Here is a 17,331-nt window from a genome sequence, read left to right as displayed (position 1 = left end):
AAATGACACTTGAGAAACTATGGTTCCCTAAATATTTCTCATTTACAAGCAGATGTAAAGGAAGTGCTGCAACTTCCCTGTGAGCACAAGCACCCTCCCAGCGTGGGCCTTTGCACCTCTACCAGACCCCCACACTCTGTTTGGCTTCTTGCTTTGTTCTTTCAGGTTTTTTAACAACTGACCTCAACTATTCAGTGTACTGGCACAATTGTGAATGGTTTTAGGGGAAAAAATAATCCAATGCAGATGTTTGAGATACTCCTCAATTCGATATATTTACACACACACAGCCCTGTGTACTTCTGTAAATCCATGACAATGGAACTAAACTTGTCAGCATCACATCTGTTACCATTTATTCTCTCAGTACAGACTAACAGGACCAAAAATGCCACTCCTGGCAGCCTTCAGACACAACGTGTGACCTACATAACAAAAACCAACCATCAGCAACTACTGTGAACACAACTGTCAGTGCAGCACTGCACACACCTTTTATTAGATATTTACAACACAATCATACCATCTGCTAAATCTCTGGATTCAAATTATACAATTTAGGTATAAATACTTCTCAAGCTCAAAGCCATTTTAATTTACTAATAAGGAGTGTTTGGGGGATGAAGGTGTCATTTACTGGAAGCACAAACTGTAGATAACTGACTCTTTTTGCATTGTGTAAGTGCAGGCACACCACAGCAACAGGTCAGTTACTCCTCCAGAAGAGGAGCCAATCATGAAACAATTACATTTTACAAGACTATTCAGTAAGATCTAAACTCAAGACTGAATTTTGCCAATATAGCACACAGCCAGAGACAGAAGGGCAACAGGCACCTTTCCATCAGGAACAATTCCATGGACAATCCATCCCCATCCTGCTGTACACCAGGCTCACCACTGATGTAGGAGAATCTGAGGCCCAATGTGGAGTCCTCACCACCTTTTTATTCAAGTTCCCCCTTAAAATTTTAGTCAAGGACAAAAATGCCAGATTAAAACCACAGCTGCACCATTGCAGTTTTCCTAACAAGGTCTCTGTCAATTCTGAAGGTCTTCTCTGGTTTTCCATTTCATCAGAGCTGCTGATTTAATTTGGTGCTGAAGACATCCCAGAATGATACAACTGGATATTCTGGATATATTCTTTATGCAGACTCTTAGCTATAACTACAACCTTACAAAACGAAATCCAGAAAGAAAATCTTGCATAAAAGTGAACTGAGAAACCTGTCTGAAATATAAATGTACATAAACCTCTACATGTCCTGACAGTAACTCATCCATGCTTCAAACACAGGGAATGTTGACTTTGATTTGGTTTGTGTTTTTTAAAAGTTCTCAAACTGCTAACAGCTCACTGGCTCCTAACAGTAAGGACTTGGTTACTATTCTCAGGGATTATGGATTAAAGAACTCTTGAAATTTGTTTCTTCTCAGAAAAAAAATGAACCTCTTAAATATAAAAGTTCTTTAATATGCATTAGCTCAACAACTTAACCTTCCATCACACTTTAAAATACTACATAAAGGATTAGAACATTTAGAAGCACAGTATTAGTAATGCCACCACCAGCAAGATCTTGACCAGGAAATTTCCCTCACCATCACCCTCTACAAACCACAGCCTTGCACTTTCAAACTCACTGTACATTGTCATTTGGCATGGTTACATAACTTACTGCTTATTTACACAGGGCTGGGGGTTTGAGAAGTTGCAAAGAATTCTGTTTCAAAGCTGAACGTGGGAATCACATCCTTCAGTTTAAGTAATTCCTTACTACCAAAACATTTTGTGTCTGAATAGTTCTGTGGGGTATTTTTGGAGACTCCAGAGGGGTGGGGGCTGCACAAGGGCCCCCCTGGCCTGGCAGCCTGACCTGGATCTTTGAGCAAAGCCAGCCCAGTCTGCCTCTGTGCAGGGAGCCCAGTCAGCCAGCAGGGGCATAGAGCACGTTTTACTTTAGGGGGGAAAAAGAAGTATATATATTACATATTTTTTTAATATAAAAAGCTCTTAATAAAAAGATTAAAACTCAAGAGTCAACATTATATGAGTATCTATTGTTAAGATAAACGAGCAACAACCTGTTCCTGCTCAGGTTCATTAAGGAATTGCACTATGTGCTAAAACTTCTACCAAATGATTAGCAGCATTGTCTCTCAGCATTCCTACACTGTCTCCAAAGCAGGAGCACCATGCACGGCTCCCTCTGCAGAGCTGCTCACACGGTACCTCCTGGTAAACATCGCTAAGTGCATTACACAGACAGCTTCAGTTACTGTAACCAACCTAGAACCAGGTGCAAACCCAGTCAGAAACTCCTACTAATTACTAATTCTAATTACTTTTCACAGCCTGTTCAAATACTAAAACTTTCCTATGTTCTTGTATTTTACCTTCTTCAGTTGGTGCTGACTTTGAATGAATTTTCCAGCTTTTCCCAAAGTTAATTTTGTTCGACATTTTCCAACTCACAACTATGACCACAAATACATTTTTACACACACTGCTTATTTTTTTTTTACTTTCTTATCCAACTTCACACAAATAGGAATTTTTACAAAAGATGAACAAAATGACAAGCTTTACAGAAAAGCAAAAGGAAATCCTAATGTCTATAAAATCCTTAAAACATACATACATACTTTGTTCCAGCAGCAGTCCTGTATACAGACAGCACATATATATTAACCTGTAACATGGATATGTGGTCACACAGGTCACTTCCAGCCGCTGAGTGCTTCCACGAGGGCCTCAGCAGGGAGTGTCCTTGCAGAGCAGCCACTCCAGTGTGACATCCTGGCGTGCAGTGCCTGCTTCTGCTGTCACCAGCTGGTGTGGGAAAAGGCAGGATTTGGGATCAGCATAAGGAAATGTTGGGCACTTTCAGCAAACACAGAATGGGATTGTGAATTCCAGTGGACAAGCGAGAAAGTCAACCTGAGGCTCGGTGCTCCCCTGAAAGCAGCAGCAGCTGCTCTGGGACAGTTGCAGTCCAAAACTTGAGTATTCTTCAATCACACAAAGTAAAGGATTTTTCCATTTCTCCTGATGTACACAAACCATCCTATATCCATTGACTATTGTGCCCTAAGACTTACAATATCAGAAGTTATGGTCACAGGTGTTGCTGTTTATTCTATCTAAATGTAACTCACCCCCAGCCATCACTTCTGTCAGATTTAATAGCTCAGTCTAGTGGTTAAGTCAGTCATGTCTAAGTGCTGTTTGCTAGCCAAGGCTTCTACCATTACAAGAATCAGCAGTGCAAGGGCAAACTCCACCACTACAGAATGCTGAACTGGAATTTCTACAGTAATGCACATAAATTTATCCATTTCTCATTCCAGCACTGCATGGATTTACTGCCACACAGTTTGCTTATATTTTCCAACACCACTGCATTTTGGTACACATTAAATGTGTTTGTTTTCTTACTCTTTTTTTTTTTTTTTTGGCTGCTGTAATAGTCAGATCTATTAAAGAAATTAATGTAAGTAGCATGAACAGGGGCAGTGCAATGAGCAATACCTATCTATAGTTTTCCCTTAGAAGAAAACACTCATTAATGCTGTGTTTAAAATTGTCCCTATTTCAAAAGTAAAAACAGCAGTCCATTGGAAAAAAACCAACAACATCTACAAACTAGGTGTTCCTATGGACAAGGATGAGGAACCAAAGCTTTGAAGGTCTCAGTGCTTCTTTATTCACAAGGAATATTAGCTAGCTTCTGTCCAGCTCTCAGTGTGCCAGATCAGAATGACTGACACTCAGAGCTCGCGAGTCTGTCAGACAATTATTTCGTTCCTGCGTGAAGGGGAAAAAACAAACAAAGAAATTAAGCACATGTCCAGATAGTTCAAGCAAACAAACAAAGCACCAGTTTTAACAAATGGGAACAAACACAGGGAACTACTGAGAACTGTTCATGCTGGATAGGGGGATGCTTTCCAGAGTCCAATAAACATCTTTTTCCCCAATTTTTAACTAACAATACTATAAAGCATAAACACCCTTACAATCCAGCCTAAGCCTCAGAAATGCAAGAGCCCGTTTATGGGAATTGCCATGGGTATGGATAGTGGAGGGACCACAAAAGTTCACAAGAAGAAAGAACTGATTTTACTACTGGGTTGTACAACCAACAAAAATCCCCTCCTCTGGAAGTGACACCAATTTAACACACTGGGGACCCATCCAGTCAGGGGCACCTGGGACACAGCTCTCTGACACCCTTGGCACTGTGGCTGCAGAGAATTGTGCTTTACCCTGGACTGGTTTTGGCTGAACCTCACCCTGAGCAAAGTTTTGCTCACACTTCAACCACAGAGAACTCTGCAGCACATTCATCAGGATCACACAGCTCCTCCACCTCTACACCACTGGGGAGTGCAACAAGAGCCACAGCTGGGGCCTCCCTGCTGCTACTTTAGGAGATGGTGATGAAGATCCTCACCTACAGTTTTGTTAGTAGAGAAGCAATTTTATCCTCCTAAAATTAGTAGCAGTTACTGTGTTAGTAAAACACACAGCAGTGTTTAGAAGAACATTGCTCACTCATTTGACAATTTAAACAGTGATTTGTTAGGTAAAAACAGGCAATGAGGAGTAGCACTTGGGCACACCATGAACAGTTAAGCAAAATAAGTTTTTATATTAGCAGAAGCACAACACAGATCAGACAAACTTTTGAGACTGCTCCTGTGCCATCTCAGGAACAACTGAAGTGTTTAAGGACACCTGGTAACATACAGCAATTACAATGACAGGGCTCTTTGCAATAAATGGGCTGAATTAAAGAAATATTTAAAATACTGGGCTTTAACAGTTCTTGCATTTTTAAGTTGCTTTTACAAGAATGTAATATTCCATAAGCTTTATATCCACTGTAATGGATATAAAGAAGAAGTCCAAAGCCAGAGACTGCTTGGTATCATAAAAGCCAATGCTCTTTCCTGGCTAGACTTGAACCCTTTCTTAAAATTAATCATAATTCACCAAAGTGTCAGAGAATGATGCCTTAAGCACAGCCTTCAAACACCTTACTGAAGTAGGATCTTACAATCACTGTGAGGTTGTTGGGTTATTATTTATCACACTCTTTTCATCCCAAACCCTACTAACAGTATTTATTTTTGTGAGAGTATTGTAGGGCTTCTTACTTGAAAATGATCTTCAGTAGCCTTGCCACCCATGTTAAGAACATTCAGAGAACTGGCACGCTTCATGCTGCAACCAGGACAGTGAACATGCAAGGATAAACTGATCAGAATGGCTGAAAACTGCAGCTCTAAAAACACAAGTACAACAACGAGCAATGCACAGTGAAGGGAGTGGGAACAATTCCTCAAAACTGACCTGAGGCACAGCCTTTAGGGTAACAACTGGTTACACAACTTCAAACAGATTTGCACTCACTTCTAATTACATATAAACCCCCCCCAAATTACATGCTCCTGGGAGCTTAAACATTTCAGGCAACTGATTTAACTCAAAATCTCAATTTTTAAAGCATATCAAATTGATACAGTGACTTACACTGAGTTTTAATTAATTAATTAATTATCAGTTTCAATTTTGTGTGGCTTCTTACAAAAGCATCAAAACATTCAAACAGTTTAGGAAAAAACATCTGCAAGACAAGTTTGTTGTGTAGGCAGCATTTACCTTGAAAAATCTACAACAGAAGTTAGTCTGGTACTTTCTGCCTCATTTATATAAGCCTTCAGAATAGATTTTTTTAAAGCATTTTAAAATGTTTTATTTTAGGTATTTCAAAGTGAAAGGAAATAAGATGGGTTGCTGCTGTTAACTTTGGTTGTGCTTTTGGCTTTACAACACTCCAAGCAGTGCTAACAAGCACCCTGGAATACAGTATGGAAAGCAATGGAAAAGGGGAAAAAATTCATCACCTACCAGGAGCTACTACAGTCAAAATATCACTGCATTTACTGCAGTATCTGCTGCTCTTTCAAATGAGAATTAATAATTTACCTCCATTTCTCAAATAGACACAAAATTTAACAAAAAATATTTTCAAGTTTTTGCTTCATGAAATTCACAGTCAGCCCTAAGACTCCTATCATGGAATGCCTGATGTTCATCACACCACTGCCTGTCCACTCCTCAGAATATTCTGCATTTGCTCTGATTTTTCACGAGCTCTTTACCTATTTCAGAACTAAAGGAGAGCTCTGAATACATATTTGATGAACTGGACACAAGACAGAGAGCCCCAACCCTGCAGTGCTACCTGCAGCTCAGGACAACTGGCTAAAGCAAACCTTCCAATGCCTTCCAGTAACATGGGAAGGTTTTCCCATACAGATCACATTGGATATTAACCAGATTTCCTTCCTACCGAAGCAACACTGCTCACAGTCAAAGCACAAGTGTGAAATGCTTTGGCAAAGCAAAAGCTGAGCAGGACAATGAACCAAAACATGAGGCAGCAGCTTCCACACAGCACAGCCTGGCTGGTTCTCCCAGCACTAAATCTGGGTGTTCCAAAGCCAGAAGCACAGAATTTACAATATCTGACATGAGTGTTAGCAACAACAAAGCAAGGACTCATGCATGGTGTACACCTCCCATTTATTCAAGGAAACAGGTACAACAGGGGTTATATATGGAAATCAAAGGAAGTTAATCTGTAAAACAAACAAAATGTTACAGAAAACTCTCCAATAGAGGACAAAGGTTTATGGAAAACATTCCAGGGAAACAGAAAATCCAGCAGTAGAAGTTCACACGGGTATTTTAGGTTCTTGCTAAAGTGCCAATTAAAAAAAAATATTAATACCTGAGATACTACTTTGTTTGTGGGTTGGTCTTTTATTTGTTTGGGTTTGTTTAAATCAACACTTTTAAGAACTTTAAGTCTGGCAATTGCACTTATAAGTTCCCTCTATGTTACAAACATGACTCCACAGAGAACATGCAGGAATTGATTTTGTGCATAAGTAATAGCAATAATGAAAGCTTGTTTTTTCCTTTTAGATTAGAGATCTTAACTGTTCTGCTGTGTGGTCAATATTTTTGAAGTGACAAAATAAAGAACACTAAATAATCAAAGTTAAATTATTACAAAACTGAATTCTCTAACGAACTGATACTTTGCTTCGGGTATTGCATGTTTCAAAGATCAGTTTTAAGATACTTATTTGTCAAAAAAGGCATTTGCAGGATTGTAAAGAAACAATTTCCCTGATGAGTTTTCCATTTCATTCTCTTCAACCTTGTGTATCAAGTAGCAACATGGACACTATTCCTTCCTTCATCCTGTGAGTCATTGTTATGCAAGTATTTCTCACTCAGTGCTCACACCAGCACTGTCAACTGCTATTTAGAGAAGCAGAGGACAAACAAGAGGTGCAAATCAAGTTCTAAGTAAAGCCTTCCTCGAGTCACAGGCAGGGAATGCACTGGTGAGGAGGGAGGCACAGAAATGTTCTGCCTGGAGTGGCTGCCTTCACAGCAAGGATGATTTATACTTGTGCTATGTCTGTATTGAAATATTCAGCTGTCAAACACACTAAAACCCAAAGGTCTGCATGGTAACAACAGAATGTGCCTTTTGCTACACTCAGAGGAAGAAAAAAAATAATTCTATTCATTTAAGTTTCTTCATAAAGTGAAATCAAAATGATTTCTTAAAATATCAATATGTAAGCTATGCTTTATGACCTACAAAGCTGGTGTTTAATACCAGAAGTTTCTGCATCTGTTATTAAAACCAGCTAATATAAATCAGGATTTAAAAACTCTGTTTACTACAAGAACAGAAATTATAGTATTTATTGTTCTATACACTGAAAGTGCCTATCTACAGAAAAGCCTGGCAATATAATACACTTATTGTAAGTTTTATTCCTTGAGAACTATGGTGACAGCTAAAAACAAGATAATTTTGTCAGAAAGGGAAAACAAGGAAGATACAGCTTTGCTTTCAGTTTGGTTTCACATTAATGCCTCCACCTGAGGAAATCTCATCTGGTGCTCCAGAGCCCAGGGTGTAACTCATGTCAGCCTGGGGAGAGGACACAGCTCAGGAGCAGACAGTGACAGGGCAGGTGAGTTCCCACAGGCACTGCAAAGCCAAACATCTCCAGTTCTATGTGAGCATCATTTTCTACACCCAACACATGGAGTTATTTACCTGCAGAAAGAGCTAGCTATAAATACTATAGAGAATAAGGAATAAACCTCCTGGCTTTTGTGAAACTGAAAGCCTTTCCACATCTCACAAAACTGAGGAGAAAATGCAAATTCAGCTATGGATAAATGTATCTATTCATACAACAACACACCTGAACTATGATGTATGAACTCTGGACAGAACTGAATAGAAACAGAAAACCAATGTATAAAGCTGCTAATACTGCAGAAAAAGAAGGAAATCTCCCTTTTATTATATTTTGGCTTGCCTTTGTTTTCCCTAAAGCATTTTACATTTACACATTTCATTCTTCTAATCTTGTGCTTTCCATAGTTTACTCCCAACCTCTTATCTCAGAGGTAGTTCTTAATAATGTATCAATAAATGCAAAGGAATTTTGGCCTTCAATTCTATTCAATGCCTTCCACATCAAGTGTTTGGCAGTGAAATTTTAAGTAACAACTCTAAAATTCAGATCAGGCTGAATTTGAAACAGATATACAAGGAATAGGTAATTCTACATGTACTGCTGCTGTACTTCATGTTTTACAGCCATAAAAACAATAAGACAAAACTTCACTGGAGCACTTCCAGAAACACAGGGAGACCCTGCCTCCAGGTCACTGTCTTAACTAATACCATCATCATCATCATCATCTACTACATTACTCAGATTCAGCTGCTCCATCAGAAGCTACCCCAAGTTCTCCAATATGACTGTTTTAAAGCACAAATTCACACTGTCAGTTTCCTGTCAACTAAATGAGTTCTAGTTTTTCACAACAAGGGCAAAAACCCTGTAAAATTGACTGCAATTGTGTTGGGGGTGAGGGGAACACCCAGAAGTGCCACTATGAAAAGTAGTAGGTACATTTTAACATTTCAACTTCTCTGCAGCAGCCAAGAAGTGATGAATGATTTTATGGATTTATTAGAAATATCACATTAAAATCCATCATCATATGGCAAGTTGGGAAGAGTGAGCAGTCCCACTCAGTAAATGTGGATTTTTACCAGATTTCATTGGAGCCAAAATGTTAGTAAGATGCACAACTAGGCTCAAGTTTTTTAACTTCTCCTCTGCTCTCTGACATCTGAGTCTTCCAAAAACAGAAACCAAGAGGGGCTTCAGTTGGTAATTCTCTTTATGCTCACAGCAACATATAAAGTTATATCAAGAATATATCAAGATACTAAGCTACATCAAGGATGTTAGTTGCAGGTTTAGTGTATTCAGGCTTTTACTGTAAAAACCAGTAATATTTATTATTCTCCACTGCTGTGTGAAAAGAATAGTTTTGCAGGTATTTAACATTTATCAGTAGTTCTATGAAGCTTTTCTAATCTTCAAGTAGGTAAAGCACAAAAAAAAAAAAATTAATAGAGTTAATTCTTACAAGGAAATATAAGATGTTACAGAACTTACAATGGAAGTTTAAGAAGTAATTTCCTATTTTATTTTTCTTTAAGACATAGCTGTGTCTGCTATGCAGCCAGCTAAGCAGGGAAGGGAACACTGCCCTAGGAGCTCCCCTGGGCTGCAGGGGGGCACAGAGCAAGGGACAGAGCACAGCCAAGAGCAGATAAGGAATTACCCTGGGTTCTTTGGTTCACTGTCCCGGGAATTTCCTCCCTTCAGCTTCCTAACCAGCTTCTCACTGCTGCGCCTAAGGGAGGCTCGGAGCTTGCTAAAGGAGCCACTGCGCTTTAGGGATCCAGTGCCATCCTGAAAGAAATGAACACATGTGAAACTGCAGGAGCTGCTGCCCTCCCCCAGCCTGCCCTGAAAACAGCTCAGGGATCAATTAGTACTTCTTAATTGCTATTAATATATGCTTATACTGTATACATTTACCTAAACGTGTAATTCCATACAGCTACAACTTTACCGAAGCAAAAGGGTTCCTTCCAAAGTGCAACACAGATTTCTAAATGTGAACACATGCCCAAGCCATAATTCTTCATTAATAAAGCCCCACCACAGTAGTCCAACAATTCACCACCACCATTTCATATGAGCACACCATGGTTACAGAGTACAAGCCCCAAGCAAAAGCATTCCATCAGTCTAAGAAAAAAACGTTTCGTTCTTTCTGTATATCTACATTACTTGCAAACATGTTTAACCTTAAAATCCTTAAACAAAAATATTTCTGATCAGAAATATAGCCAAATTCCTGTGCTTCGTTTTTAATTTTTACCAAAAAAGTAAACCACAATGAAATTCATTTTTCATATATTGCACTCATGTTTTACACTGCTGTGCTGACCCAGAGTGACCACAGTTCTATTTTTAAATGTTTTACTCTTAAAAAACCCCAACAGTTTAGTAAGATTAGAAGTGACACTTCCTACTCCACAGAAAACCTATGTGATTATGAAAGAAGAGTTGAAAAAGAAAAAAGCACTACTAAGCAAAGACAGACACCTGAGTTGGAGTGAGTTTATTAGAAGTTAGAAAGACAAATACACAAATCACTGAACACCAAGATTAGTAGAGAAAAGCATAATTGCCAAAATCTCACACAAAGACTAAACAGCAATGCTACTTTAGAATAATTGTAAGTGAAGACATCCAGAGTTCCATATTGATGTTAACCATATAATAGGTCTCTAAATACATTTTAAAGCACTTGGAGAACATGCTTTACTTGTACGGGTTTGGTTTTTCTCCTGTAAAGATCACCATCATGCCATTTCAATAATACCTTGTGTGATACTTTTAACTACCTTTATTCCATAGTGAACAGCTACTTATAAAGGTCATTGTTACTTGTTTGGTTTTTTTTTTTTACTAATGTATTACACAGCAAATGGTTGTAATAACATTTGGTATGACTAGATACATATCTGGCAAAGCTACACAGGTACAGAAATAGAAAACCAAAAAACGACACCAGCACTGAAGGAATGGCCAGTTTACAGGGAAGTGTAGCTCTGACAAGAATCTTAAGGGGTTTGCTAAAACACAGCAGTCAGTACTGAAGAGAGAAGTTAAAGCTTGAAGATGGTGCACGCCCGTCATGCAGGAGACAGTATAAGAATCACAAAAGGCATCTAGGCCTGTCAGAAATGGAGAGAGAAAAACTGAATGAAACTGTTGGGAAAAATTCAACAGTTTTCAATTTTGAGCAGTTAGTTTACAGTATTTCTAGGTCATGTTCAAATTTTTTTTTTTTCCAGAGTAACTATTTGGACAGCCCTTAAGTACAAAGTGCAGGCCCTTGCAGTTACCAGAACCTACATCTTCATGCAGTTTCACCTACATCACTGAGATGGGACTGACAAATGAGCATGACTGATGCTGTGCATTCAACTTAGCATTTGTGTAAAATACAAAACACCTTTAACAAGAAATAGCTTTGCTATTACATTTCAGAAACAAAAAAAAAAAAAAAAGATTTTTTTCAGCTGACATTCACAAAAAAAGGAAAACAAAAAAGAAGGAAAAATAATAGAGCAAAGTGCATTCATTTCAGCTTTAACTTCTGTCAGGAATTTTCCTTGAAACAAAAGTGCAAGAAGAAAGAGGTCTTCACCTAACCTCCAGACAAAATTCTCATCATTCCCTTAAGGAACTAGAATCCAACTGGTCTGGGTCAGTTCACTTTCACAAGTATTTTTAGAACATATCTGTGTTTGTGTCTATATTTATAATCCAAGTGGAATTTTCTCTACCGTCCCTAATGCAATGAGAGGCAGCTGAAACAATGTACCTTTAAAATGAACTGTGGTTCAGCTTGCACACTTTTTTACTCTTTGTACAAGTACAGACACCATTACTGATAGGTTCATGATACCTGTCTTGAGAGCCTTTGCCTATAGCAACTGGAATGAATAGTAATTAAAATTATCCTTGCAAATGGCAAAATGCTCTGCTACCAAGTGATCAGAAGATCTAAATCTAACTGAGTATTTATGCTTCAAACTAAACTGCATATGTTGTTCACACTTAGAGACAGATTTCAGCTTTACAGGATTGAATAAACTGAATCTAAATTCCAGCTAGGAGTATTAGATCAGTGAAAAGGCTAATTATTCCTGTGGTTTGCAATCAGCAATACTAGAGTAGTGAAAATGATCCAAACACAGGACAAATTTGGTAGGTATGGAGTATAACTAGAACCTAACTAGAAAAGTAGAATAAGCAGACAAGCTTTGGGGTACTTCAAATCAAAATAAAAATATCAAACTCCTAAGTTAAACACTGACTGCTTGATTAACAAAACACTTCTAAAACATGAGCTCAGGATAAAAAAAACCAAAACATTCCTGATTCCAGAGGAAACAAAAACCAAACTCACAAGCTGTTTTTATGGCAAAGTTTAATTGCCAATTTTTATGTCATTCAGAATGAGAATCCCCTTATTACTGCTGCTTACCATCACCACCTCCTGTACTTTGACACAACATCTGTCTGTCTGGCACTTATTTAAACAAGAGTAATTCTTGTCTATGGTAGTGAAATCCATAGTTCTCCCTTCACACCTGAAGTGCACTTACATGCCCAAAAGCCTGTCTCTCTGAAGCATATGGCTACAGTTATGAAAAGACAATTACTCACACTACAAACATTCTAATAAGTAGCACAAAGATTTTCATCTGTCCTGCAGCAGGCTGTCAGATCAGTTAAAAATGCCAGTTACAGGTACTCACTGTTATTTTTTATATAAAAGTATAATAAGAGATCCAAATCCGGGCCTTCTCACTTTATATTTTTAAGAGGAAGTACTTCCTTGCATTTTCAAGTATCTTCTGTTCACTTTAAGGCAGGAACTTTAAAAGTGACATGTAAAGATGCACCATAACACCTCACTGAAATGTGTCTGTTTTAATCATTACTGGCTGATTTACTTCAATAGAGATTTCTGTTCTTTTGTAAGAGTGTAAAATATTACATCAAAGCCTTCAATGCTTATTATGGACTACATTAGATGTGGAAGGACCTTAATTACATCTTCTGACAGAATTTTGTGGAGTTTGTCCCTTTGCATACTCCACCTATTCTCTCAGTCAGCTTGACCACTTCAAAAGAATTTAAATGGAAAAGGCCTCTCTTCAGGCTCTGCAGACACAAATAAAAGATCCTACACCACTTTATGACTCAGAGTATTTTGTCTGGAGGGAACACACAAGGGTAAAAAAACTACACAATATAAAGAAGAGGAGAGAACATCACTGAGATAGAAACACTTGCAGGGGAGGGAGAGAGAGTTGCCTACTTCACGTAGAACATTAATACAAAATACCTTCTCTCAAGAGCGGGGGAAAAAGAAATAACAAAGATGAGAATGAAGCAATGCCACTTCAGCACACTAAAAATGAAGTTTGATTACTCTCAAATGTCAAAATTTGATTTTTCAGACCAGCAAATTTTTTCACTGAGTTTGATTCGAATATTGACCTAGAAATACTGTCAATTGCTTTTCCCCAGGGGGCCCTTTCCATCCAAACCCTGCATGCATTAATGTCTACAACAGAAAAAAGTTTAATTCATTTAGAATATACAGTCATGCAAAGTATAGTGAAAATTAGGGGAGGAGTACAGTACACAGTTCTAATGTTGAATGGGCAAAATGAGAATTAAAAAGAGAGTTATTCAACCTGACTTTGGCTTTATTAATGATGCAGTATTAATTCACAATAGATGCTGATTGACTGTCTTGGCACTGAGAGCACCAATGCCAAGAAAACAGTAATAAAGAGACAAAAGCAAAGATGGAAAGAACACTCTCCTTTGAGACTAAAGCACTACATCTTTTCTCAAGGTTGCTTTGGAATGCTAAGCTTTGTCTCATGTGGCTTACAAAAAGATGGGGAGAAAAAGATTGCTATTGTAAGAGAAATGAAGCTTCAGAACACTCAATATTGCAAAGTAGGCTACTTCCCCTCCCACACAGCAAAAGCAACACCACTTTCACAATCTAAGAGTATTTTCAGCAGAACTGCAGCTGGGAGTTAGTTAAGAGTGCAACGTGTATCCCATTGCCAGCAATGGGATAAAGCATGGGAAAGCTGGTGACAGAAGCAAACTACATAGGCCAGGTAATAACTGAAAGCTTGCACTGTCCTTCAAATGAAAACAATGGTTAGAGAAATGCACATGTAATCACATTATATATATATATATTATATCTATGTTTTTACTTTATGACAGTCTGTAACACAGTGAAGCCAATATATGGGAAACAAATAGGAACAAGACCTGGCTCCAGACAAATTTTAATATGGGAAAGTAATGAAGTCACCATCCCATCGTTATGTGATGGCACTGCCTCTTAAAATGGACTGTACAGCACTTTGGAAAGCTGAGTTCCTTCCTCCAGCAAGCTGGGTAAGGAGGACATTAGAATTATTTTAGTGTTAGACTGGTCATTTTAATTTACTCTGAAACTGCTAACACACAGTATATTTCCACAGGAAACGTTTTTTATGATTCCAACTGAGGGAGTATTTTTTAAATAAACATTTAAATTACAAACAAATATGGCACCAAAAGGAAAAAAAGCAAAAGTGAGTTAATTGCAAGAATATTTCTACCAGTAAAAACAAACCACTGACAAGCAATTGTACACCAGACCACAACCAGGACACTCAATCAGCATTACACAACTTGGCCTTAGATACAACTGGCTTGGGATTCTTGCAGAAATATCACCATTCAGGACAGCAACAGAAAGGATGTCTTAAAACTTTTAAATATGATGCGTTTTTTAGCATTATGACAGACAAAATGTTATTCTTCATTTCTTAACTGTTTCTGCAAAATTCAAAACTAGGAGGTAGATGAAGCAGGAGACTCCTGAGAGCACAGCGGGCTGGTGAGGTGTTAGGGGATGAGCTCCTAGCTAGTGTGTGCAACTGTGTACTGTACTTACCCCGTTCCACTCTACGCTCATACTCACTTCCTCGCCGCCGTCGGGGCCGCTCTCGTACTTTACCACATCCACGTTGAGGCTCTCCCGGCTGCGCCGCTTCTCCGCGCTCTCGGGGTCGTTCAGCACCTCGGCCACTCTCTGTTTGTGAACATTGTCAAGACCCTGAGAATTTGATAGAATGGGAAGAGGCTTTATCTTGTTACAAGCTCTGTTAAGCTACAACTTACACACACAGCTGGGCCGAGCAAGGAGTAAAACCAACCCACGATTCCATCAGGCCAGTTCTGCTCCCAGAGAGCAGCTCAGCTGCCCTTGCTAAATTGCAAGGATCAACAAGCATCAAGTGAACAGTTTAGCAGTTTGAGAATTCACTGACTTGTTCTTTTCTTCCTTTCTTATCACTTGTCTAAGCCTTGTGGTGTTCGTGTCACTCACCTGAAGCAATCTGGCAACCAGCTAAATATTTGAGCAACTTATAGATCACGAACCATCAGTGTAATTCTCAAGTTTTCTCCCCATCAAATGGTGCAATTTTCACCTGCCTTTGGAGGGGTGTCTGAATCTCCAGTAACTCAAAAACACGTTGTGTTATTTAAAAATACTGACATACAACACCTGGCATTAATGTAATTTTCCTTCAGAAAGAAACGACACAGAATAGAAACTTGTGATAAACATACTAAATATATGGTCAATACATTTACTTTGTGTTAAAGCATGCCTATCAATTATAAAATAATCCTTTTAATATCTAAAGTACCTTCTATGAAAACCCTGCACTAAAGCCAAATTCTTTAAAACAGAAACTAGAAAATATCAAAACTCAAATCATACTTCTTTTCAGTTTTGTCTTCTTTATAATAAACCTATTCCACATCATAACCAGTATTGCTGACAGGAAGACATCCCAGATGAATGCCTTACACTTTACAAAATATTCTGCATCTTCTACAGTACAGCAAATGCAGCAGGGATGTGTGTGGCAAATCCATAAAGCCAACCACAATACAGAAAGTGAAAAGGATGCCAAAGTTCTTAGAGGTGCATGAATAAGCATGAAAGTTGTTTTAGTGGCATGGAGATGTCAGTTTCTTGTTTCCATGTAACTGTTTCTCCCTAAGTGAAGAGCATTACTTGAATGACCCAGAATAAAGAGGCAGTGTTAAATGCTGCTGTAACACAGCATTGTCTCCTACACATCTAAATCTAGGGGTGTGTAGACTGCCATATATTATGGATTAATGGAAGAGGTGGTATTTGATGCACAGTGAAATTCTGAAGCATCCTCAAAAATAAAGAGTCAGCAGCAAGCTTCTAGAAAAAAATATAAGTCTTATTTATTCTCATATTAAAAAAATGAAATTAAAATTGAACATTTATGATGCTTATTTACTTCTATTCTCTTACTTTGCTTTCCATTTTAACACTAATTGACAACCCAAGTTTTCTTGTTCAGTCTTAGACACTTTTAAAAGTGTCTTATAAATGTCACTTATCAAACCATCCAAAAGGGAAAGGAAAAAAAGCCAATAAACCCCCAACAAACTCAAACTCTCTTCTACCTTTCAAGAGAAGGGAGAAAGTGTTACTTGAAGAGTAGATCTGAGAGGACAAAGAGAGTACATTAAAAGAAAGTCCCCACTGAAACTGTAATATTTCTCTCATTTGTTTACAGAAGTAACAAAAGGTTTCTGTTAATCAGTTGTAGGCAGCAACTGAACATTTTTAATCCTGACAGCTCCTTATTAAAAATAGAACAGCATGATTGGCAAAGGAGATTTCCAGCAGAACCTCCCCATTTTCCCCCAGCTACAGTCTGTTTCCCAGGACAAGCAGCCAATGAATTGAGCACTGCTGGCCAACACAATGTTTTCTGCTCTTTCATTTTCCACATAATTTCACCTCCAGTTTGAATCATGTCCCCAGTACATGGTGCCACTGCCCTAACAATTAACCAAACTGCAAGTGTTAAGATGTATCAGTTTATCACCAGCTCAGTCTGAAATTAGAGGGTGACCAGGCACAGAAATTTTCTATATTCTGCATACAGGAAGTTGAAAATCTGCATGACCACAATGCAGAAAGATCATTCAGGTGAATTTTCATACTTGCCTGTTTACGAGATCTCATTGCTGCCTCTTCTAATGTTTCAGCAGCTTCAAACTTGCCCTGTCTTCTGTAAAGTGCCCCAAGGTTCTTTAAAGTAGTTGTTACTGTTGGACTATTGAAAGAAAAGAAAAATAACTCTATATTAAATATATACTCATACAGCAAACTTCTCAATTCACTAA

General features: G+C 38.3%; 1 protein-coding gene across 4 annotated transcripts in view; it reads right to left on the bottom strand.

The window, feature by feature from the left end:
- Nucleotides 1–3,686: 3,686 nt before the first annotated feature.
- The window catches only part of KLC1 (kinesin light chain 1), a 43,165-nt gene continuing 29,520 nt past the window's right edge, over nucleotides 3,687–17,331 (bottom strand). The window contains exons 12-16 of one of the 4 annotated variants that reach the window (XM_054286923.1): nucleotides 17,149–17,261; nucleotides 15,041–15,174; nucleotides 9,758–9,888; nucleotides 5,167–5,233; nucleotides 3,687–3,811 (exon numbers count right to left, since the gene is read on the bottom strand). In XM_054286923.1, the coding sequence (XP_054142898.1) occupies nucleotides 3,746–3,811; nucleotides 5,167–5,233; nucleotides 9,758–9,888; nucleotides 15,041–15,174; nucleotides 17,149–17,261 (511 nt within the window). In that variant the 3' untranslated portion in view covers nucleotides 3,687–3,745. Of the gene's footprint in view, nucleotides 3,812–5,166; nucleotides 5,234–9,757; nucleotides 9,889–10,591; nucleotides 11,226–15,040; nucleotides 15,203–17,148; nucleotides 17,262–17,331 lie in introns of those variants that run through there. The other 3 variants (XM_054286922.1, XM_054286924.1, XM_054286925.1) reach the window with 3 other exon arrangements.

The sequence above is a fragment of the Melozone crissalis genome, unplaced genomic scaffold (genome assembly GCF_028551555.1).
Source record: "Melozone crissalis strain CALT ecotype California unplaced genomic scaffold, PUWL_Pcris_2 ptg000056l_1, whole genome shotgun sequence".
Taxonomy (NCBI): domain Eukaryota; kingdom Metazoa; phylum Chordata; class Aves; order Passeriformes; family Passerellidae; genus Melozone; species Melozone crissalis.
The sequence above is the reverse complement of the archived record's forward strand: the minus strand, read 5'-3'. Positions and strand labels throughout refer to the sequence as shown.